General features: G+C 45.9%; 1 protein-coding gene across 1 annotated transcript; it reads right to left on the bottom strand.

Annotated features, from left to right (window-relative positions):
• Positions 1 to 294: 294 nt before the first annotated feature.
• LOC138677013 (histone chaperone asf1b) lies at positions 295 to 18,347 on the bottom strand. Its single transcript, XM_069766792.1, has 5 exons — positions 18,163 to 18,347; positions 11,396 to 11,536; positions 7,357 to 7,472; positions 5,090 to 5,266; positions 295 to 1,495 (listed from the first exon to the last, which is right to left on the bottom strand). Exons 2-5 carry the CDS (start codon positions 11,502 to 11,504, stop codon positions 1,295 to 1,297), a joined length of 603 nt encoding a protein of 200 aa, XP_069622893.1. The 5' UTR covers positions 11,505 to 11,536; positions 18,163 to 18,347; the 3' UTR covers positions 295 to 1,294.
• Between the last annotated feature and the right edge of the window lie 6,944 nt (positions 18,348 to 25,291).

The raw sequence follows: 25,291 nt of genomic DNA, 5'->3' as shown, positions 1-25,291 counted from the left end.
TCCATTAATCGTAACTCCCTGTCCTGTCTGGAAGATCTCATCACCGTTCAAAACATCATTGCATTGTGGACATGTGGGAGTGTTGTATGATCGTTACATAGGTTTCTTATCACCCATTTATGTATCAAGCACAAAAGTATCTGGAAACATTGGCCCCATCCTAGAAGAAAAAAAAAATCCAATGTAATAAGTCCATAAAATTTCTCTGTAAACCGGCAAGACACCCCTCCCCCCCCCAAAAAAAAACAAAAACATTAATGTTCACATTTAAACAAAGACATTAAGATCTTCGGACACTTTGCTCAAGTGCTTTTATTTAAGTAAAGCCTAATCACAAATATATAAAAAAACAAAAAATATTATACATATTTGGAAAAAAAAAAAAAAAAACCATCGGTTTCTATATACGACAATCAAAACGTAACATCATATAATGCATGTAGAAGGCAGGCATAGCAAAAATCCTGCCGGTAAAGAGACGTATAAAGGGCCCAAATCTCAGAAAAGCCTTCCTTCAAAATGGACAGTCTTCACAGTGCGAGATACGTGGCACTGACCACAATAGACTTTCCATCATGGCGCAGGTGTAAGTGCTGATAATTCGGTGAAATAGTGCACCAACATGACGCCGAATCTAGGGTGAACATCTGAGACCAAACATGAATATACCTCTTGGTAAAATATTATAACTTTGCAGGAAGTCTTTTGGCTCAATCCACGAAGCAGAACAATGCAACTTTTATCGGGCAGAGACGATCTTTCTTTAACGTGTCCCAGAAGAGACAAAGGAGTCTTAGTGAGGCCGTGGAAGGAGAAATGCTGCCCGCCATAAAGTACGTGGCAGTGTCTCAGGTGAGTGAGGAAAACTTAATGGCAGCAACAAAAGGACCGTAGTCAGGACTGCGTCACACAAAAGATGATATATCACTTCTGCCAAGGCGGTCCGCTCCTGGTGAACAATGGATGAATGGTGTGGTAGGATCATTTGAGATGCTAGAGCCAAGGAACAGACTCCATGTTAAAAAGGCAGGTCATGTTATTCTCAAAACAAAACAACAAAAAAAAGGCAGTGTGAGACTAAAACTAGTGATATACAGAAGATGTTACCACCACCATAGGACAAGGCAGGGTGTGGGTTCTCTATTGGCAGTATGTTCGGTTGCTTCTGGAGTCTGAGGACATCATGCACAATAAAAGTGGCCTTAGCCAGATGGACCGGAGCCCGAGGTGAGATGTTGGTGCTGTACTTTATTCAGGGTTTGGACAATTTGCAGGTTCCTGAGCACTGGTGACTTCAAATGCAGTCCATAGAGTTCTCTGGGATTGGGTTTAGTGCTCCGGACAGGCCCTTGGTCGGGGCACAAGATGGGGGATGCATAGAGTGACAAGCAGGGTCCACATTCTCAATGTCTTCCATCTTTGATTCGCTTGCACTTTCCCAATTGATGTGGAAGCGGGTCACACGTGGGTTTGATGCTAGGATGTTCCTCTGCAGCTGAAAGACAGACACATTTATAATCACTACAAAAGCCGCATCTGGGGGAGAAGTAAATCACGGGGATACACATTCTGTCTGCTCAAAATCATAAAGGGAACGCTAAAATATCACATCCTAGATATCATTGCTATGCAGTTAATAAAGATTTGTAGCTGGAATATTTCATTCAATGCGTTGAGAATAAAACAAAAATAACGTAAATTAATTAATATCCCACGGAGGTCTGGAGTTGGAATGATGCTCAAAAGCAAAGTGGGAAATCAAAACTGCAGGCTGATCCAACTTCAGTGGAAATGCCTCAAGACAAGAAAATGCTCAGTATTGTGTGTGGCCTCCATGTGCCTGTATGACCTCCCTACAAAGCCTGGGCATGCTCCTGATGAGGCTGCAGATGGTCTCCTGAGGGATCTCCTCCCAAACCTGGACTAAAGCATCGCCAACTCCTGGACAGTCTGTGGTGCAACATGGCGTCTGTGGATGGAACGAGACATGACGTCCCAGATGTGCTCAATTGGATTTAGGTCTGGGAAAAGAGGCCTACCACTGTCATGTATCAGAACGAACCCAGGGCTCAGAACACCCCTATATGGTCTCACAGGGGGTCTGAGGATCTCTTCCCGGTACCTAATGGCAGTCGGCCCTAATGGCTGTGCGGCCCTCCAAAGAAATGCTCTCCCACACCATTACTGACCCACCGCCAAAATCGGTCATGAGGACGAGAAAGGCAGCAGAACGTTCTCCACAGTCTCCAGACTGTCACATGTGCTCATTGTGAACTTGCTCTCATCTGTGAAGAGCACAGGGCGCCAATGTCAAATCTGCCAATCTTGGTGTTCTCTGGCAAATGCTAATCGCCCTGCATGGTGTTGGGCTGCAAGTACAACACCCACTTGTGGACGTCGGGCCCTCATACCAACCTCATGGAGTCGGTTTCTGACAGTTTGAGCAAACACATGGATGTTAGTGGACTGCTGGAGGTCATTTTGCAGGCCTCCGGGCACCTGCTCCTCCTTGCACAAAGGAGAAGGTAGCAAGTACTGGTGGATTGTTGCCCTCCTACAGCCCTCTCCACATCTACTGGTGTCTGCTCCATGCTCTGGAAACTGCCAAAGATCGCATTGATGGGCCATCCTAGATGAGCTGAACTACCTGAGCAACTTCTGTCGGTTGTAGACACTGCTTCATGCTACTATACCTCTAGGTAGGGATGAGAGCAATGACAAAGTGCAAGAAAGTGACCAAAAAAGCCAAAAAGAGAAATGGTCTGTGGTCTCCCCCTGCAGAACCATTCATGTATAGGAGTTGTCTTGCTGATTGCCTATCATTTCTACCTGTTGTCTGTTCCATTTACACAATAGCAGGAAAACTTGATTCACACTCGGTGATGCTTCATTACTGGACAGGTTGATTTCAGAGAACGGTGATGGACTTGGAGTTACATACACACACTATATTTTTTTTTATATAAAAAGTGGATTTAACGGTTAGTATTTTTTTTTTTTTTGTAGCGACCAGACAAAACCAGTGAACAGAAAGAAGAATACGCATCATTTCTGGGACATAGCAACCATACACCTCCTCCTATAGGATCAAGAAACAAACATCCACACATCTTCCTAACATGCAGAGTCTCAGCAAGACCAACTGCCCCTTAAGGACCCAATTCTTACACTTATTTTTCCCCTTCAAACCCCTCGCACCCCCCATAATGTTTTTGTGGATTGAGTTGTAGATTTAAATGACCCCATTCATTTCACCTTATAATATACTGAAAACCGTGGAAGAATTACAACTTTAACTCTTTTTCGAGAATTATATGTATCTGACATTTTCCTATCAAGCCCAACACTCGTGCTTCACAGGACTAAAGATATGGTAACCAAGGGGCTTCCTGTGAGCACTGAAGGGGGAGGAGATGGCTGTCCAGACAGGCATGCCATTGGGATGGCGCAACTGGTGATATCCACCAACGACAGCCCTGCTTGTCTCAGGACAGCCTCCTATAGTGAGGAGGGTAGAGGAGCAATGTCCCACTACAAAGCACTTGCAGCTCACTTGTATACGACTATGTCAACTCTGGATTTTTCAGAAAGTACAAAAACAGATCTCTACAATTTAATCATCCTCAAAGCATGTGTTTTTACATGCCATCAGTTTGAGTTAAAAAATCCTCATGATTGGTTCCTTTTAACGGCACAATAACTTAGCTTTTCAGCCATTGTATTGTTCACACGTTGCATTTTTTCAGCTTTTATTATGCTAATTTTCAGCTGTCTGAGATTTCAGAAATCTCATGCACACAGCTTGATTTCTTTTTGTCCTCAGTATTTTCCAATGGGTGACGAAAAAAAATGCAAGAATCAGTTTTTGCTGAGTTTTTGGTGCCAAAACCTGATGAAGTAGAATCACTGTTTTTTTTTTTATGCAAGAGAGAAATGTACCCCGACAAAAACGCAGGAAGAAAATGCACCAAAAACTAAGCAGAACCTGCTATTTTTCAGCAAGTTTCTTACTACCAAGAGAGCAAGTTTTGCCTGCAGTGTGAAAAAAACTAATTGTGTCAACATAGCCTTAAACTAAACCATTGTATGGCCTCTAGTTGCAATGCGGTTTACAGTGTCCCGGCCAGATATCCCACCCATCACTACACAACCTCCTGGCATGCTTTATCCTCTAACGTTTTAGAATATGACCCGCTGTCCAAAATAAACAGACGTGTGCGCCAACACTAATGGCAAGTGCGCCAACAGTAGATTTGTGCACACAACATCTTGAAAACCTGCGCCCCTGCCGATTAAGAGGAAACTCTTAAATAAGCATCTTCTCAGTCTTTTTTCCCCCCATGTCATTGCAGCTAGCTTTAATGTTTGCTGTGTAAAACTAGCGAGCTGCTTTTCCTGAAGAATGATCGGGTCACTTAAAAGGGGTATGCCCATCGCCAAGATCAAATATGTAGCAGGTGTAATATTAGCAAATACCTTAAATTAGAAATGTAGTGTAGTAGTTCTTCTGATTAGCTATGTTGCTTACCCTATGTGCAGGGCATTGCAGTAGCTTTAGTATCCATGGTTACGGCCACTCAGTGACAGTTAGTAATCATGACCATGCATACATAAGCTACTGCAATGCCCTGTACATGAGGTAAACGACATAGCAAATCAGTAGAACTACACTACATTTCTAATTGAAGATATTGGCTAATATTACACCTACTACATACTGGGGTATGATCTTGGAGATAGGAATGTCGCCTTTAACTACTTTTTGTCTTTGGAAACGTGAAGCAGTTAAAAGATGCGCAAAAGGCTGAACAGGTGCACAGCAAGTTGATTTAACACTGCAGCAGATATGGTCATTATTTTAATTTATTTAGTGCTTTTTCAGGCAGGTTACAGAGCGTCGCTGCATGAAAGAGACATCACGTGCTTATACTTTAGAGTTCGTGTCGGTGAGCTTACAGTAAGACTGGCTACTTGTGACAACATTTCGGAAATATTCGATATCAGTAAGGACGTGCCCAGGAGACAGTGATGGCAGGATCACCATATAGACATGTAGGGGTAGAGATCACTCATCACCCTGGAGCAGTACCTGGCAGAAGTTTGGCTTCAGAGGCGGATTCTCCCTCAGTTCTAGGTCAGAATATTCGTTGTTGACGTAGTAGCCGACTCTGATGAACTCTTGCCCTCGGTAAGTGCAGGTGATGAGGACGACGGTAACTCCCACAGCGTCGGACTCTGGGATGAGACTCGAGTTTGGAGCGTCAGCCTGCAATAGTACAACATGTAATGTTACCACTCTCCAAATTATAGAGGATCCTTAGTGTGCACCCACCATTTCATCTAATACAGGCCCACATCCCCATGAAAGGTACAACTGCTATGGGCCACACACCAGTCTACCAAGTCTAGAACTACCTCCATCTTCATTCTCTAACTTTTCATACACAGAAGTTCAGTAATTTCTAAAATCAGCATTCTGTCAGCACTATAGGTTCTGGAACTTCTGTTTACCTTATTTCCCAGCAAACACTAGAATTGCCAATGTACAAAGCCTTTGCTGCCATGAACAGAAAACACACTTCTGTTATGCCTGTATGCGGTTTTGACAGGAGGTGGGAGACAAAGACCCATCCATACGCCCTGTAATTTGTCTATGCTGACAGAAATTTGGAGTAGTGAAAAATGAAACTTGTAGTTTTGGGTAAATACACTGAAATTTTATTAGTCATTGCATTGACCATTATGTGCATATTAAAAAGACAGACCATTTAAAAATGTACCTACAAAATTATACAGAAAAATTATTAAAAAGGTGTGTGCATCATATTTTTTCTAAACAAACACTAAAGCAGATTGTGCTTCTGAACATTATCTTTGCACAGTCTGATTTAGTCTCCTGGGACCTGTTTTCAGCGCCAAAGCCTCACATAACAGTTTACAGAGCCGGCTATAGGACTGGATGTGGTCTCAGACGTTGGGCCCATAGAGATCAGCTGTTATTTTAGCACAGGGATAAAGCATGCGGCCCGTGGGCGACAAGGCTACCGACAGACCCTTGGGACAGCAGCCCGAAAGAGGAGGACGCCTGTGCCCCTAAATGACATCACGTCAGAGGACCGTGCGTCAAGAGGGGAGGAGACCCTTTCCCATACTGCAGGTAGGTGAACATGGAGGGGATTCTGATAAACCGCTGCCAGACATCTGTCATACATGTATGACGCAGCAGGAGGCGACATCGAGCAGATCACAATACATGAACGGCCTGATGTTGGCGCTGGCTCACAAGCAAAGCCGGCACCATCAGCAGCAGCTGAAAACACTTCCTGGAAGGACAGAAATAATAATTTTATTTATATAGCGCCAACATATTCCGCAGCGCTTGACAAGAACCATGAGCCCTAGTGGACAGTATGAAAATTGCAAGATTACTAATTCTGTAGTTTAATGCGAATTTTATAAAAAATAATATTACATTTTTTTTTTTCTTACATACAGTTAAAGTCTCATTCCTACCTTTTTTTTCAGCATTTGTTACCCACCAGTAACGTTTGTTCAGTGTACGCATTAAAATAGTTACTGGTCACAGTCTTGCGTTTCCAGCACCGCCCTGTGGTCCGCTCGTCTATCTTGTGACCACAACTCTTTCTGGTCAGATCCTACCGTGGACCGATAGCTCTCAAAGCAAATCGTTGAGCGCCCGATTCTGGGTCTCAGAATTAGACTGAGAAAGTGACTGCCGGTCCCACAGCAAACGCTGGAGTGAGTCGGGTAGTCAATACTGCGGTAACGGGGGCCAGGAGAGGACAGGACCGCGCCGAAAAATGCAATCGGCAGATCATCCTTTACTGATGACTGACAGTGACATTTACAATAAATAAAACAAAAACTGGAGTGTAATTTAACAATAAAACCCGAAGTCTTTTTCTGATGATACATTTTTTTTTTCTTTAGCGGCTATGCCTGTTTGTTTGTTGTGCAATCAGATTAAAATTATCACCAAGTTTTCCTTTAGGCTATGTGCACACGCTCAGGAATATCAGCAGAATTTTCCTGAACAAAACCGGACTTTTTCTGCAGGAAACCCACTCGCATTTTTTTTGTTCCCGGAGCTTCCCAATGCAATAATATAGTGGTAAAAAAATGCGAAAAATACACAAAATTAATGAACATGCTGCGCTTTTTTCGCGAAAAAGAAAAAAAAGAAGCAGCATGGGCACAATAATTGCGGAATGCATTAAAATGATGGGATACTTAATGTAAGCGGTTTTTTAGTATTTTTTCCACAGAATACGGCCGAAAAACCACAAAAAATCCTGAATGTGTGCAGATAGCCTAACTGACAAGACGTGGAGTTACCTGAAAAACAAACATGTGGCGCCCGGCAGGGACTGGACCCACCAACACCGAATCCAGGACTTGGTCATATTCTTCACTTTCAGCTGAACCCACATATATGATTTTCCACTCCAGATCTGTGGAAACAAAAGGCCGTTCATTAGAGACAAATTACTTAAGAAAATTAATAAATAAAAAAAACAAAAAAAAAAAAAAAAAAAACACACACCCACACACACAAACCCAAGAAAACAAACCCCTTACAATATCCCTTTATCAGATACTTTTAGCCATGTGGTCAGCACACAAACTGCATGTAAAATATGGCAGCAGGACTCCTATATTATTAATATAGTGGAGTAGTGGATCACTCGGTGCTATGTTACCGCCATCGCTTGTTGCCGGTACCACAGACTGGTTTGGGCATGTGCCACCTCAGCGACTTTAGGTGCGTGTGCCCTCTACTTTTATTGGGGGATTCTTCTAATAGCAACAAAGTCAATCAGGAAACTTATCTTAAAATGTAAACAAGTAAAAATTGTGGAAACTACAATGACAATCTCAAAAGGGAAACTTTTGATCGGCCTGAAAATGAAAAGCGTGTAAACTTAATTCTGGACATGCAAAGGAAGCCATTAACTAGTCCAGACATGAGCCGGGAAGGATCTCACGATAGGTCACGTGTCCAAATATCTGTTCACAGATCTTCGGAAACCAAAGTAGGAGAATGAACTTTGCCCCTGATGTCCCTCTCTAGGTTATTATTTACAGTAATAGCGGTAGTCTCCCATGTCTGACCCACACATCCATAGTCTACCTGGAAAAGTAAGAGCTAGACGGGCAACGTCTGTATGGGGAGACTACGCGGGAGAGCATTATCTGAAACACTAAAGTAGCAAAAGGGGTTTTACAACTGTTTCAATCGATTGCTGCACCTTTGTGTTCAGATACCATGATAACGTGCTGCACAATAGTCGCAGTTGGACTGCTGTTTTGCTATTAAGTCAGTCTTTGGCCATGTGCACATTTTCCTGCATTTATAACCAGGGTGTTGGCAGGAAGAACGGTGCGTGAAACAGGCCGTTTTTGTAGTGTGTTATTTGCTCATGTTTCCTAATACAGGGAGTCTGTCAGCACAAAATCACTTCAAGCAAGGCCCAGGAGCGGTGTTCCCCCTACTTCAGTGCTCTCCCACCCACCGCTGCCCCCTCTTCCCCGACTGACAGCCCTGGATCTACAGTAGTGACAGCAGGGCAGAGCCTTATGGAAAACACTCATGTAGGAAGGTGCCCGGAGCTGCTCAGCCACGAAAACCGGGCACCGAGCGCCTCTGCTTAGTTTGGACAGTCATTTTGTGCTAACAGACTCGGTTTAAGGCCGGTTTCACATTAGCGTTTCTGTGAGCAGCGTAGGCCTGCGTACTTCTTTCCTTAACCCCATAACCCCCAAGGGTGGTTTGCACGTTAATGACCGGGCCAATTTTTACAATTCTGAACACTGTCCCTTTATGAGGTTATAACTCTGGAACGCTTCAACAGATCCTGGTGATTCTGTGTACTTCGTGATAGTGGTAACATTTCCTCGACATTACTTTCGTTTATGAAAAAAACGGACATTTTTTGAAAATTTTGCAATTTTCCAACTGTGAGGGTTAAAATTTGACCATCAATTTCTCATTTTTACAACACCATTTTTTGGGGGGGACCACATCACATTTGAAGTCATTTTGAGGGGTCTAGATGATAGAAAATACCCAAGTGTGACACCATTCTAAAAACTGCACCCCTCAAGGTGCTCAAAACCACATTCAAGAAGTTTATTAACCCTTCAGGTATTTCACAGGAATTTTTGGAATGTTTAAAAAAAAAAATGAACATTTAACTTTTTTTTTTCCACAAAAATGATATTTTAGCCCCCAGTTTTGTATTTTCCTAAGAGTAACAGAGGAAATCGGACCCCAAAAGTTGTTGTCCAATTTGTCCTGAGTACGCTGATACCCGATATGTGGGGGGGAACCACTGTTTGGGCGTATGGCAGAGCTCGGAAGGGAAGGAGCGCCATTTGGAATGCAGACTTAGATGGAATAGTCTGCAGGCGTCACGTTGCATTTGCAGAGCCCCTGATGTACCTAAACAGTAGAAACCCCTCACAAGTGACCCTATATTGGAAACTAGACCCCCCAAGGAACTTATCTAGATGTGTTGTGAGAACTTTGAACCCCCAAGTGTTTCACTACAGTTTATAACGCAGAGCCGTGAAAATAAAAAAATCCTTTTTCCCCCCACAAAAATGATTTTTAGCCCCAAATTTTTGTTTTCCCAAGGGTAACAAGAGAAATTGGACCACAAATGATGTTGTCCAATTTGTCCTGAGTACGCTGATGCCCAATATGTTGGGGTAAACTCCTGTTTGGGCACACAGGAGAGCTCGAAATGGAAGGAGCATGGTTTAACTTTCAACGCAGAATTGGTTGGAATTGAGATCGGACGCCATGTCGTGTTTGGAGAGCCCCTGATGTGCCTAAACAGTGGAAACCCCCAATTATAACTGAAACCCTAATCCAAACACACACACCTAACCCTAATTCCAACGGTAACCCTAACCACACCTCTAACCCGAACATGCCCCTAACCCAAACACACCCCAAACCTAATAATAATTTTATTTATATAGCACCAACATATTCCGCATATAATATATATATTATTACTTTTTTACTTTGTCCGAGGGTGGGACATCACTATATATTGTCAGATCGCTAATCTGATACTTTGCACAGCACTATGTCAGATCACCCATCTGTGATGCAGTGCTGGAGGCTTGCTGGCACCTGCTCTCAGCAGGCACTCGCAAGCCACCTCCCTGCAGGACCCGGAAGGAGCCCCACAGCCATCTTGGATCCGGGGCCTGTAGGGACAAGGAGGTAGGAGACCATCGGAGCAACGCGATCACATTGCGTTGTTCCGAGGGTCTCAGGGAAGCACGCAGGGAGCCCCCTCCCTGCGCGATGCTTCCCTATGCCACCGAAACGCTGTGATCATGTTTGATCGCAGTGTTTTCGGGGGTTAATGTGCCAGGAGCGGTCCGTGACCGCTCCTGGCACATAGTGCCGGATGTCAGCAGTGATAATCAGCCGACACCCGGCCGCTCTCCCCCCCATGAGAGCGGCTGATCGCCTATGACGTACTATCCCCAGGTCACATGGACGGGATAGTACGTCCAATGGCAGAAAGGGGTTAAGATCCGCAACGGTCTCGCGTACCTATATTTCACATTATTTGGACGCACAGACATGCGTTTTAATGTGGATGCGTCCCCGTGCGTCGTTTTGACGTGCCCGCCGAATGCAACATGTCAAGACGACGCACGGGGACGCATCTACAATGTTAGGCTACGTTCACATTGGCGTTCCGCCAATGTGCGTCACTGTTGCGCCGGCGACGCAGCGGCGACGCGCCCCCATGTTTAACATAGGGGACGCGTGCGTTGTTTTGGTGGAGTTTTTGCCACGTGCGTCGTTTCCGACGCTAGCGTCGGACGCAAGAAAACGCTACATTGTAGCATTTTCTGTGCGTCCGATTTTCGTCAAAAACGACGCACGCGTCGCAAAACGCGCGCGTTTTTACGTGCGTCGCGCGTTGCGTCGCCGACGCAGGGCGGCGCAACGCTAGTGTGAACCTAGCCTTAAATATAGGTACGCAAGATGCATGTGGATCTACGCGGATCTTAAGGAAAGAAGTATGCAGGCCTACGCTGAACAAGCTAATGTGAAACCGACCTAACACAGTTTTTACAAGTGAAACACTTTGCAACTCTAAAATCTATGGTCAATAACCATATCACAAAACCTTGTGTAACTATACCCTGAACGGACCAGAGCAAAAACATATGGTATGACCTAGTTTTCTACGAGAAAATAGCTTACATATATATGGGTGGGGATTATAGACCTAGATGGAGCCTATTATATGTCAGTAGGATCCGTGCGCTATAGAACAGATCTTGCGTCATATTTAGAAGCCACATAAATGCTGACAGCGACAGATGGAAACCAACTCACCGTCCGGTAAGTCTTCTATGCACTCGAAAGTGATCTCAAACTGGAAAGGATTGCGGAAGGGGCACGGGTTGTCCAGCACCACCATGTTCAATATCTGGACCTTTGCCATGATGCCGATTCTTCACGTGAAGCTTAGAAACACTGGAAGAAAAAGAGCAAACAATCACAAAAAGAAAAAAAAAACAAACAAAAGAAAACTTCTCTTCATCTAGTTGACGCCTTTCTGAAAGCTGGGAGGAGGGTGAACTAAAGTCCCAAAATCAGTCACAACTACCACATTGTCAGAGCCTATAGATAGTGCGGCATATCGATGGCCTAGCATGTCAAAGGCTATGTGCACACGTTGCGGATTAGGCTTAGGAATTTCTGGTGCGGATTCTGCCTCTCCTGACAGAAAACGCACCTGCGGATTTGTCGCATTTTTTGTGCGTTTTTGCTGCGGTTTTCTTGTGGATTTGCTGCGTTTTTTACCCCTGCGGTTTTCTATAATGGAATGGGTCCAAAAACACTGCAGTTTCACAAAGAGGAAGTGACATGCTACTTCTTTTAAACCGCAGCGTTTCCGCAGCAGATTTTCCGCACAGCATTTTTTTTTTCTCATTGATTTACATTGTACTGTAAATCAATTGCGGATCTGCAGCGTTTCTGCACCTCAAAAAACGCTTCGGATCCGCAACGTGTGCACATACCCAAAAGGTTTGTGCCAAATCTGGATGTTCAGAGCCCTATTTCTGGCGGGGGTTGCAGTGGCTGGACCCTCAGAGATCAAGAAATATATTCCTAGAAAACGTGATTAATATCGCAGCGCGAGGTGAAGACTTATATTTGATTTCTGGATTACTGCTGGTCCTATGGGGAAATTGTACCCCAAATCTTCTGGCGGAACAGAGGCCTTCATTCACAGCAGTAAATACAGACTGCTATAAATCATCTGTCTAGAGCAGGGATGTCAAACTGCATTCCTCGAGGGCTGCAAACAGGTCATGTTTTCAGGATTTCCTTGTACTGCACAGGTGATAATTTAATCACCAACTCATTTGTGTAGGTGATTAGCCCCTTAGCGACCGCCGATACGCCTTTTAACGGCGGCCGCTAAGGGTACTTAAACCACAGCGCCGTTAATTAACGGCGCTGTGGAAAAAGTGAATAGCGCCCCCCTGAGGCCGATTTTCTCCGGGGTCTCGGCTGCCGAGGGTAGCCGAGACCCCAGAGAACATGATCCGGGGGTTTTTTAACCCACCCCGCATTTGCGATCGCCGGTAATTAACCGTTTACCGGCGATCGCAAAAAAAAAAAAAAAAAAAGCGATCTCTTTTTAATTTCTCTGTCCTCCGATGTGATCGCACATCGGAGGACAGAGAAAAGGGGTCCCAGGTGGCCCCCCAATACTCACCTAGCTCCCCCGATGCTCCTCGTGTCTCCCGGTGGGCGCCGCCATCTTCAAAATGGCGGGCGCATGCGCAGTGCGCCCGCTGGCCGGCACCGGGAAAATCATTGGGGTCTCGGCTGCCGGGGGTAGCCGAGACCCCAAAGAGCACGATCGGGGTCGGTATTACCGACCCGTTTTGCGATCGCCGGTAATTAACTGTTTACCGGCGACCGCAAAAAAAAAAAAAAAAGTAAAGTGTAATTCTCTGTCCTCTGATGTGATCGCACATCAGAGGACAGAGAAATAGGGGGATTCGGGGACCCTAGCATACTCACCTAGGTCCCTGGATCCTCTTGCTGCTCCTCCTGGCCGCCGGCAGCAGAACATGGCGGACGCATGCCCAGTGCGCCCGCCATCTGTCTCCATCTGCCGGCCGGCAGGAGAACAGCAGTTGGGGCTAAAATTAGGGTTAGGGGTAGAGTTAGGGTTAGGGGTAGGGTTAGGTTAGGGGTAGGGTTAGGTTAGGGCTAGGGTTGGGGCTAAATTTAGGGTTAGGGTTGGGGCTAAATTTAGGGTTAGGGTTGGGGCTAAATTTAGGGTTAGGGTTGGGGCTAAATTTAGGGTTAGGGTTGGGGCTAAATTTAGGGTTAGGGTTGGGGCTAAATTTAGTGTTAGGGTTGGGGCTAAATTTAGGGTTGGGGCTAAATTTAGGGTTAGGGTTGGGGCTAAACTTAGGGTTAGGCTTCTTTCACACTTACGTCGGTACGGGGCCGTCGCAATGCGTCGGCCCGACATACCGACGCACGTTGTGAAAATTGTGCACAACGTGGGCAGCAGCTGTAGTTTTTCAACACATCCGCTGCCCAATCTATGTCCTGGGGAGGAGGGGGCGGAGTTACGGCCACGCATGCGCGGTCAGAAATGGCGGATGCGACGTACAAAAAAACGTTTCATTGAACGTTTTTTTGTGCCGACGCTCCGCCAAAACACAACTGATCCAGTGCACGACGGACGCGACGTGTGGCCATCCGTCACGATCCGTCGGCAATACAAGTCTATGGGCAAAAAACGCATCCTGCGGGCACATTTGCAGGATCCGTTTCTTGTCCAAAACGACGGATTGCGACGGAATGCCAAACGACGCAAGTGTGAAAGTAGCCTTAGGGCTAGGGTTAGGGCTAAAGTTAGGGCTAGGGTTGGGCCTAAAGTTAGGGTTAGAGCTGGGATTAGGGTTAGGGTTTGAATTAGGGTTGGTATTAGGGTTAGGGTTGGCATTAGGGTTACGCTTGGGATTAGGTTTGGGATTAGGGTTAAGGTTAGGGTTGTGATTAGGGGTGCATTGGGATTAGGGTTAGGTTTGAGGTTAGGGTTGAGATTAGGATTAGGGGTGTGTTGGATTTAGGGTTTTGATTAGGGTTATGGTTAGGGTTGGCATTAGGGTTGTTTTGGGGTAAGGGTTGTGATTATGGTTAGGGTTAGTGATTAGGATTATGGATCAGGTTGGGATTAGGGTTAGGGGTGTGTTGGGGTTAGGGTTGGAGCTAGAATTGGGGGGTTTCCACTGTTTAGGTACATCAGGGGGTCTCCAAACACGACAGCCAATTTTGCGCTCAAAAAGTCAAATGGTGCTCCCTCCCTTCTGAGCTCTGCCGTGCGCCCAAACAGTGGGTTACCCCCACATATGGGGCATCAGCGTACTCGGGATAAATTGGACAACTTCTGGGGTCCAATTTCTCTTGTTACCCTTGTGAAAATAAAAACTTGGGGGCTACAAAATCTTTTTTGTGAAAAATTTTTTTTTTATTTTCACGACTCTGCATTCTAAACTTCTGTGAAGCACTTGGGCATTCAAAGTTCTCACCACACATCTAGATAAGTTCCTTGGGGGGTCTAGTTTCCAAAATGGGGTCACTTGTGGAGGGTTTCTACTGGTTAGGTACATCAGGGGCTCTGCAAACGCAACATAATACCCGCAGACCATTCTATCAAAGTCTGCATTCCAAAACGGCGCTCCTTCCTTCCGAGCTCTGCCGTGCGCCCAAACAGTGGTTTACCCCCACATATGGGGTACCAGCATACTCAGGACAAATTGGACAACAAGTTTTGGGGTCCAATTTCTCTTGTTACCCTTGTGAAAATAAAAATTTGGTGGCTAAAAAATCTTTTTTGTGGAAAAAAAAAATATTTTTTATTTTCACGGCTCTGCATTATAAACTTCTGTGAAGCACTTGGGCATTCAAGGTTCTCACCACACATCTAGATAAGTTCCATGGGGGGTCTAGTTTCCAAAATGGGGTCACTTGTGGGGGATTTCTACTGTTTAGGCACATCAGGGGCTCTTCAAACGCGACATGGCGTCCGATCTCAATTCCAGCCAATTCTACATTGAAAAAGTAAAACGGCACTCTTTCTCTTCCAAGCTCTGCGGTGCACCCTAACAGTTGTTTACCCCCACATATTGGGTATCAGCGTACTCAGGAGAAATTGCACAACAACTTTAGTGGTCTAATTTCTCCTGTTACCCTTGTGAAAATAAAAATTTGTGGGCAAAAAGATCATTTTTGTAGAAAAAATGCAATTTTTTGTTTCACGGCTCTACGTTATAAACTTCTGTGAAGCACATGGGGGTTCAAAGTGCTCGCCACACATCTAGATAAGTTCCTTAAGGGGTCTAGTTTCCAAAATGGTGTCACTTGTGGGGGGTTTCCACTGTTTAGGCACATCAGGGGCTCTCCAAACGCGACATGGCGTCCAATCTCAATTCCAGCCAATTCTACATTGAAAAAGTAAAACGGCGCTCCTTCTCTTCCAAGCTCTGCGGTGCGCCCTAACAGTTGTTTACCCCCACATATTGGGTATCAGCGTACTCAGGAGAAATTGCACAACAACTTTTGTGGTCTAATTTCTCCTGTTACCCTTGTGAAAATAAGAATTTGTGGGCGAAAAGATCATTTTTGTGTAAACAAAAGCGATTTTTTATTTTCACGGCTCTACGTTATAAACTTCTGTGAAGCACTTGGGGGTTCAAAGTGCTCACCACACATCTAGATAAGTTCCTTAAGGGGTCTAGTTTCCAAAATGGTGTCACTTGTGGGGAGTTTCCACTGTTTAGGCACATCAGGGGCTCTCTAAACGTGACATGGCGTCCGATCTCAATTCCAGCCAATTCTGCATTGAAAAAGTCAAACGGCGCTCCTTCACTTCTAAGTTCTGCGGTGCGCCCTAACAGTGGTTTACCCCCACATATGGGGTATTGTCGTATTCAGGAGAAATTGCATAACAAAATTTATGGTTACATTTCTGTTTTTACACTTGTGAAAATAAAAAAAATGGTTCTGAATTAAGATGTTTGCAAAAAAAAGTTAAATGTTCATTTTTTCCTTCCACATTGTTTCAGTTCCTGTGAAGCACGTAAAGGGTTAATAAACTTCTTGAATGTGGTTTTGAGAACCTTGAGGGGTGTAGTTTTTAGAATGGTGTCACACTTCATTATTTTCTATCATATAAACCCCTCAAAATGACTTCAAATGTGATGTGGTCCCTAAAAAAAAATGGTGTTGTAAAAATGAGAAATTGCTGGTCAACTTTTAACCCTTATAACTCCCTAACAAAAAAAAATTTTGTTTCCAAAATTGTGCTGATGTAAAGTAGACATGTGGGAAATGTTATTTATTAACTATTTTTCATGACATATCTCTCTGATTTAAGGGCATAAAAATACAAAGTTTGAAAATTGCAAAATTTAAAAAATTTTCGCCATATTTCCGTTTTTTTCATAAATAATCGCAAGTAATATCGAAGAAATGTTACCACTAACATGAAGTACAATATGTCACGAAAAAACAATCTCAGAATCAGCGGGATCCGTTGAAGCGTTCCAGAGTTATAACCTCATAAAGTGACAGTGGTCAGAATTGCAAAAATTGGCCCGGTCATTAAGTACCAAATTGGCTCTGTCACTAAGGGGTTAGATTATCACCTGTGCAGTACAAGGAAATCCTGAAAACATGACCTGTTTGCAGCCCTCGAGGAATGCAGTTTGACACCCCTGCTCTAGAGGGAGAAAAAAAATATGTCTGAATTGCATTCCCTTATGGCTAAAAAGGGGTTAGTTCGTAGCCACAAATCAGCACCAGAGCCGATCACAGAGGGAGCCTAATCTGCCTTGTATTACCAGGCGCCAGTCACCCTGCACAATCACTCCCACTCTGATGGGAGTGATCCACCTGTGATAACGCTGCAGGTACAGGCGTGACCGGGAGGCACCCCGTCAGGGCGGGCACCATGGATGACATTTCACAGCTAAGAAAGCGCCATCTTCAAATGAGAGATGTCATAAGACTGGAGAGATACAGCAGGGGTTACCACCATCGCATTATAGTTATCAAATACCATGTGATGCACAAAGACATAGGTGCGAGTCCTAGGGATGAGAATGGCATCCATCAGCCACAACTGTGATGAAAGTATCATTGCCACCTTTAGACACCATCACCTATTAAAGGGGTCATCCGCTGCTCAGACAACCCCCTCTGAATCCGATTCCCCTCAGCAGAATAACTCCTACACTCACCACCGGTGTCAGCACTGGCTCTCCCGGGGATTGCGTGACATTATGTCACACAATCCCTGCAGACTGTCAGCGCTGGCTCCACTCCTCTTCTACACACAAACCAAGACATCCGAAAGAAGTCTGCTCCCCCTTCCTCCAGATGCCAATTACATCCATCGGTGAGGAGTGAAGGCAGCTCCGAGAGCTGAAACGGTACCGGAGGTCAATGTGTTATTTTAGGGGGTCGCCAAGTAGTGGCCAACCCCATTAATATCATGGTTGAGGACCAGGTGCGATCTGAGACAAAGGGACTGTTGGAAGGACAATGACTGGAGGGACTCTGCGCATGGCCGGACCCAGCAGACCCCAATCTGGGGCCCAGAGGCTGGAGCCTCACCAACAAACAAGTGATCACCCACTATGGATAGACGAGGAAGGGGAATATCACCCCTGGAGACGGTGCCCCCTGGAGACGGTGCCCCCTGGAGACGGTGCCCCCTGGAGACGGTAGCCTTCTGGTCACACAGGAGCCGCATAACCAGAGAGGATGAGGAGCAGTTTGGGCAGAGTGACCCCGACCTGGGACCTCCAAAAGGTCAGGACTAGGCAGGTTGCCTATAGCAACAAGAACCAGGCTGCCATTTTTCATAGCAACCTGATTGTTGGTTGCTACGGGCAACACTCGTTGTCAGGTCTCTATTGAGACAAACAGCACCCGGGATATAGAGGGTCCGGGACCCCCATGGGCGGACTCTCCGTGCAAGGGACACGCAGCAGCGGCGCACGGTAACAGCAGCTCCCGCCAATGACACCAGGGAACAATAGAGGCGGCGGCGCCGACGGTACCTGGTTATTACTCCTCTAGTCCGTTCCCCCGGTGCCTGCCCGCGTGACTCGGTGCCTCAGCTCCGCCGCGCTGTCTTTCCCGCTCTCCGTTTGTCTCCCGCGCGCACAAACGCCGTCCTCCTGCGCCAACCTTACCTCCTCACAGACGTCGGCCCCGCCCACTGGCTCCAGTCACTACGTCACCGTCCCGCCCACTGGCTCCAGTCACTACGTCACCGTCCCGCCCACTGTCTCCAGTCATGTCATAGGCTCCGCCCACTCTGCGCTGTAGCGTCAAAAGTCCCGCTTATTCCTCAACGTGATCACGTGCTCTACTCACTTTAAACCACGCCTCTCTAGTAAACCTGCTCCACTCAAAGGACCGCCCAGTTTACGTCATGACGTCGGCTGCGCAACATCCCGTAAATCACAATTTTAATCTGTAGACTTGTATATAACCACTGGGGCAGAAATAGACTTCTCTGTTTAGTGTCGGGTTTGGTTTTTCTTGACGACTGTTACCATCAGCTGGAGGAATTTGCCCTCATTAAAAATGTCCGCCTACGTCGTATCGCGCGTATTTTGGCGGCTGACGTAAATTCCCGCGCGTAGACGTCGTAACAGCTGTGTGGGCGGGGCCACATAGAACGTGCATAGTGATTGGTTTAGAGCAATGCCTGACGCTCGGCTGGCGGCAGACATGTTTTTGGTGGCGGGTTTTATAAGGTGTGAAGAACTATACACAAGAACTGTGGGGGGAGTCTATGGGGCTTGGTCATCTCAGGCTACACCCTTGCTCCTAAAATAATGTTATTTTCTCATATATAGCATGGTCACTGTTACAGCCCCTACTCATCCATTATCTAACATGCGGCTCCCAATGATTGGCTGCAGCAGTCACACATTGTGACCATTTTTGCTCTTTGTTTTCTTCCTACAGGAGCCATTACTGTGCATTTAATATTTTTTCATCCACGTGGCCTTACAACGCCATTCCTGTTACCATATAATGTACTGATACCCCACCCACGATTCCGCCATTGTTTTTATGGTTTTCGTTGTACGGTAAAAATGACTTTACAGCTCAAAGAAAATCAATTTGTAGGCTCTAGTCCAGCGTCGGGGTGAGGACTCCCGAGAGCCACCTGTTACCCAAAACCAGGAGTGGGGGATAAATACAGAAGCAGGGACGGGTCTCTTATACTTTTCCTCTGATTTCGGCTGAGGAATCACATTGCGTTCTGTGTCCCCGTTCGGGCGTATGTCTGACTCCCCCCCCCCCCCCAAAAAAAAAAAAAATGGGGTGCGGACGCATGCGCCGACGGGACCAATAGACAGCAATGGTGACGGCAGAGCGAACGCAGTCTACTAGGTCTGAGTGTCCGCCTCCTGTAGGCGTACAGTCCCGAAAAAGTGTGCGGCGGAGCATATGTTCCCTCTGCCTCACCATTTCCGTCTATTGGCCCCATTGCACATGTACCCAGACCCATTTTGCGCAATTGATATTTTTTTTGTCTATAAAAATGTAATAAAACAGTAATGCTGTGACCGTGTTCACACGTAGCGTAAATGCAGCTTTTTCTTCGGCCCCCAGACGATGCAATAACAATCTTCTCTTATTATTGCATGTTTGCTGCATTTTTTTATGTGTTTTCACTCTTATTTGGTGCGATTTCGGGGGAATGTATGAACCAGAGGGTTTGTCCAAGAAGCTTTGATTCTGCACTTAATGGAAGAGCGTTTTTTTATGCATTTTTTTTTTTCAGAAGAAGCCTATAGAGGAAAAAACATGTAGATTAAGTGCTGCATTTTTTCTGTTGCTTTTATTGCACAAAAATTCTGGCCAAGCAGAGTATATGTGATTTCATGAAAGCTGTGCGCCGAAGTGAAGTGGGGGCCAGGGCCGGTTTGCTGGGGGCCGGGACTGAGTTCTGGTTGGCCTGAAACCCTTCTTCTAAAGAGGGGTCAGTCATGAGTGTGTGGTGCGGTGGAATTGGCTCTGTACTCGCTCTTCCTTTAGGACTACCTTCTGCCTCCCCATCCATGGGATCGCGTCCGGCTGTAGCTTCAGACAAGACAGGAGACCTGGGGCCAGGGTAACAGGTTCAACTTTACTGTGCAATTTGGTTACACATGGCTGCAGCACACAGAATAAGACATAGTCCGATTTTAGTGGTTTCCCGGCCTATCAGTCTTTGACTTCTTCCTGCTCAACTTGTCTCTAGCCCAACTACCCTAGCCGGCCCTAGGAAGTCTCCTTCTGGTATAACAGCTTCCCTGAGGATCACTGTTATGTTTGCTAATGACAGGTGTTATGAAGGCAATCCAGAAACACAGTGTGCTTAGCGATCAGAGCGCACACAGTGATCTGATAAATACCCAAAAATACAAGAACGAGCTCTGAGACGTGGAAACTCTGTAGACTGCACACCTGATCCTATCCTAAACACAACTAAAAGCGGCTGTGGATTGCGCCTAACAACTACCTAGGCAACTCGGCACAGCCTAAGAAACTAGCTAGCTTGAAGATAGAAAAATAGGCCTGACTTGCCCCAGAGAAATTCCCCAAAGGAAAAGGCAGCCCCCCACATATAATGACTGTGAGTAAGATGAAAAGACAAAACGTAGGGATGAAATAGATTCAGCAAAGTGGGGCCCGATATTCTAGGACAGAGCGAGGACAGTAAAGCGAACTTTGCAGTCTACAAAAAACCCTAAAGCAAAACCACGCAAAGGGGGCAAAAAAAAACCACCGTGCCGAACTAACGGCACGGCGGTACACCCTTTGCGTCTCAGAGCTTCCAGCAAAACAAAAGACAAGCTGGACAGAAAAAAAGCAACAAAAAAGCAAAAAGCACTTAGCTATACAGAGCAGCAGGTCACAGGAACAATCAGGAGAAGCTCAGATCCAACACTGAAACATTGACAAGGAGCAAGGATAGCAGCATCAGGCGGAGTTAAGTAATGAAGCAGTTAACGAGCTCACCAGAACACCTGAGGGAGGAAGCTCAGAAGCTGCAGTACCACTTGTGACCACAGGAGTGAATTCAGCCACAGAATTCACAACAGTACCCCCCCTTGAGGAGGGGTCACCGAACCCTCACCAGGTCCCCCAGGCCGACCAGGATGAGCCGCATGAAAGGCACGAACAAGATCGGAAGCATGAACATCAGAGGCAAAAACCCAGGAATTATCTTCCTGAGCATAACCCTTCCATTTAACCAGATACTGGAGTTTCCGTCTAGAAACACGAGAATCCAAAATCTTCTCCACAATATACTCCAATTCCCCCTCCACCAAAACCGGGGCAGGAGGATCAACAGATGGAACCATAGGTGCCACGTATCTCCGCAACAACGACCTATGGAATACATTATGTATGGAAAAGGAGTCTGGGAGGGTCAAACGAAAAGACACAGGATTGAGAACCTCAGAAATCCTATACGGACCAATAAAACGAGGTTTAAATTTAGGAGAGGAAACCTTCATAGGAATATGACGAGAAGATAACCAAACCAGATCCCCAACACGAAGTCGGGGACCCACACGGCGTCTGCGATTAGCGAAAAGTTGAGCTTTCTCCTGGGACAAGATCAAATTGTCCACTACCTGAGTCCAGATCTGCTGCAACCTATCCACCACAGAATCCACACCAGGACAGTCCGAAGACTCAACCTGTCCTGAAGAGAAACGAGGATGGAACCCAGAATTGCAAAAAAATGGAGAAACCAAGGTAGCCGAGCTGGCCCGATTATTAAGGGCGAACTCAGCCAACGGCAAAAAGGACACCCAATCATCCTGGTCTGCAGAAACAAAACATCTCAGATATGTTTCCAAGGTCTGATTGGTTCGTTCGGTCTGGCCATTAGTCTGAGGATGGAAAGCCGAGGAAAAGGATAGGTCAATGCCCATCCTACCACAAAAGGCTCGCCAAAACCTTGAAACAAACTGGGAACCTCTGTCAGAAACAATATTCTCAGGAATGCCATGCAACCGAACCACATGCTGAAAGAACAAAGGTACCAAATCAGAGGAGGAAGGCAATTTAGCCAAGGGCACCAGATGGACCATTTTAGAAAAGCGATCACAGACCACCCAAATGACTGACATCTTTTGAGAAACGGGAAGGTCAGAAATGAAATCCATCGAAATATGTGTCCAAGGCCTCTTTGGGACCGGCAAGGGCAAAAGCAACCCACTGGCACGAGAACAGCAGGGCTTAGCCCTAGCACAAATCCCACAGGACTGCACAAAAGTACGTACATCCCGTGACAGAGATGGCCACCAGAAGGATCTAGCCACTAACTCTCTGGTACCAAAGATTCCAGGATGACCAGCCAACACCGAACAATGAAGTTCAGAGATAAGTTTATTAGTCCACCTATCAGGGACGAACAGTTTCTCTGCTGGACAACGATCAGGTTTATTCGCCTGAAATTTTTGCAGCACCCACCGCAAATCAGGGGAGATGGCAGACACAATGACTCCTTCCTTGAGGATACCCGCTGGCTCAGATAAACCCGGAGAGTCGGGCACAAAACTCCTAGACAGAGCATCCGCCTTCACATTTTTAGAGCCCGGAAGGTACGAAATCACAAAGTCGAAGCGGGCAAAAAATAACGACCAACGGGCCTGTCTAGGATTCAAGCGCTTGGCAGACTCGAGATAAGTCAAGTTCTTATGATCAGTCAATACCACCACGCGATGCTTAGCTCCTTCAAGCCAATGACGCCACTCCTCGAATGCCCACTTCATGGCCAGCAACTCTCGATTGCCCACATCATAATTACGCTCAGCGGGCGAAAACTTCCTGGAAAAGAAAGCACATGGTTTCATCACTGAGCAATCAGAACCTCTCTGTGACAAAACCGCCCCTGCTCCAATCTCAGAAGCATCAACCTCGACCTGGAACGGAAGAGAAACATCTGGCTGACACAACACAGGGGCAGAACAAAAACGACGCTTCAACTCCTGAAAAGCTTCCACAGCAGCAGAAGACCAATTAACCAAATCAGCACCCTTCTTGGTCAAATCGGTCAATGGTTTGGCAAAGCTAGAAAAATTACAGATGAAGCGACGATAAAAATTAGCAAAGCCCAGGAACTTTTGCAGACTTTTCAGAGATGTCGGCTGAATCCAATCCTGGATGGCTTGGACCTTAACTGGATCCATCTCGATAGTAGAAGGGGTAAAGATGAACCCCAAAAATGAAACTTTCTGCACACCGAAGAGACACTTTGATCCCTTCACAAACAAAGAGTTAGCACGCAGGACCTGAAAAACCATTCTGACCTGCTTCACATGAGACTCCCAATCATCTGAGAAGATCAAAATGTCATCCAAGTAAACAATCAGGAATTTATCCAGATACTCACGAAAGATGTCATGCATATAAGACTGAAACACAGATGGAGCATTGGCAAGTCCGAACGGCATCACTAGATACTCAAAATGACCCTCGGGCGTATTGAATGCAGTTTTCCATTCATCTCCTTGCCTGATTCTCACCAGATTATACGCACCACGAAGATCTATCTTAGTGAACCAACTAGCCCCCTTAATCCGAGCAAACAAGTCAGATAACAATGGCAAGGGATACTGAAATTTAACAGTGATCTTATTAAGAAGGCGGTAATCAATACACGGTCTCAGCGAACCATCCTTCTTGGCTACAAAGAAGAACCCTGCTCCCAGTGGTGATGACGATGGGCGAATATGTCCCTTCTCCAGGGATTCCTTCACATAACTGCGCATAGCGGCGTGTTCGGGCACGGATAAATTAAATAATCGACCTTTAGGGAATTTACTACCAGGAATCAAATTGATAGCACAATCACAATCCCTATGCGGAGGTAGAGCATCGGACTTGGGCTCTTCAAATACATCCTGATAATCAGACAAGAACTCTGGGACCTCAGAAGGGGTGGATGACGAAATCGACAAAAATGGAACATCACCATGTACCCCCTGACAACCCCAGCTGGATACCGACATGGAATTCCAATCCAATACTGGATTATGGGTTTGTAGCCATGGCAACCCCAACACGACCACATCATGCAGATTATGCAACACCAGAAAGCGAATAACTTCCTGATGTGCAGGAGCCATGCACATGATCAGCTGGGCCCAGTATTGAGGTTTATTCTTGGCCAAAGGTGTAGCATCAATTCCTCTCAATGGAATAGGACACTGCAAGGGCTCCAAGAAAAACCCACAACGTTTAGCATAATCCAAATCCATCAGATTCAGGGCAGCGCCCGAATCCACAAACGCCATTTCCTAAATTTCTGACAATATACTTCTATATCATCCTGACCCTGGCACACACTGTTGTGAATTCTGTGGCTGAATTCACTCCTGTGGTCACAAGTGGTACTGCAGCTTCTGAGCTTCCTCCCTCAGGTGTTCTGGTGAGCTCGTTAACTGCTTCATTACTTAACTCCGCCTGATGCTGCTATCCTGGCTCCTTGTACTGTTATGTTTGCTAATGACAGGTGTTATGAAGGCAATCCAGAAACACAGTGTGCTTAGCGATCAGAGCGCACACAGTGATCTGACAAATACCCAAAAATACAAGAACGAGCTCTGAGACGTGGAAACTCTGTAGACTGCACACCTGATCCTATCCTAAACACAACTAAAAGCGGCTGTGGATTGCGCCTAACAACTACCTAGGCAACTCGGCACAGCCTAAGAAACTAGCTAGCCTGAAGATAGAAAAATAGGCCTGACTTGCCCCAGAGAAATTCCCCAAAGGAAAAGGCAGCCCCCCACATATAATGACTGTGAGTAAGATGAAAAGACAAAACGTAGGGATGAAATAGATTCAGCAAAGTGGGGCCCGATATTCTAGGACAGAGCGAGGACAGTAAAGCGAACTTTGCAGTCTACAAAAAACCCTAAAGCAAAACCACGCAAAGGGGGCAAAAAAAACCCACCGTGCCGAACTAACGGCACGGCGGTACACCCTTTGCGTCTCAGAGCTTCCAGCAAAACAAAAGACAAGCTGGACAGAAAAAAAGCAACAAAAAAGCAAAAAGCACTTAGCTATACAGAGCAGCAGGTCACAGGAACAATCAGGAGAAGCTCAGATCCAACACTGAAACATTGACAAGGAGCAAGGATAGCAGCATCAGGCGGAGTTAAG

The sequence above is a fragment of the Ranitomeya imitator genome, chromosome 4, assembly GCF_032444005.1.
Source record: "Ranitomeya imitator isolate aRanImi1 chromosome 4, aRanImi1.pri, whole genome shotgun sequence".
NCBI classification, from domain to species: Eukaryota; Metazoa; Chordata; class Amphibia; order Anura; family Dendrobatidae; genus Ranitomeya; species Ranitomeya imitator.
Note: the sequence above shows the minus strand (reverse complement) of the source record. Positions and strands in the feature narration are given on the sequence as shown.

Excerpts from the sequence above, each read along its gene's own strand:
- LOC138677013 (XM_069766792.1), bottom strand. The coding sequence starts at position 11,504 with ATGGCAAAGGTCCAGATATTGAACATGGTGGTGCTGGACAACCCGTGC. Across the intron at positions 7,473-11,395 it reads CATAGAAGACTTACCGGACG|ATCTGGAGTGGAAAATCATA; the intron begins GTGAGTTGGTTT and ends TTGTTTCCACAG. Across the intron at positions 1,496-5,089 it reads TGAAGCCAAACTTCTGCCAG|CTGCAGAGGAACATCCTAGC; the intron begins GTACTGCTCCAG and ends TCTGTCTTTCAG.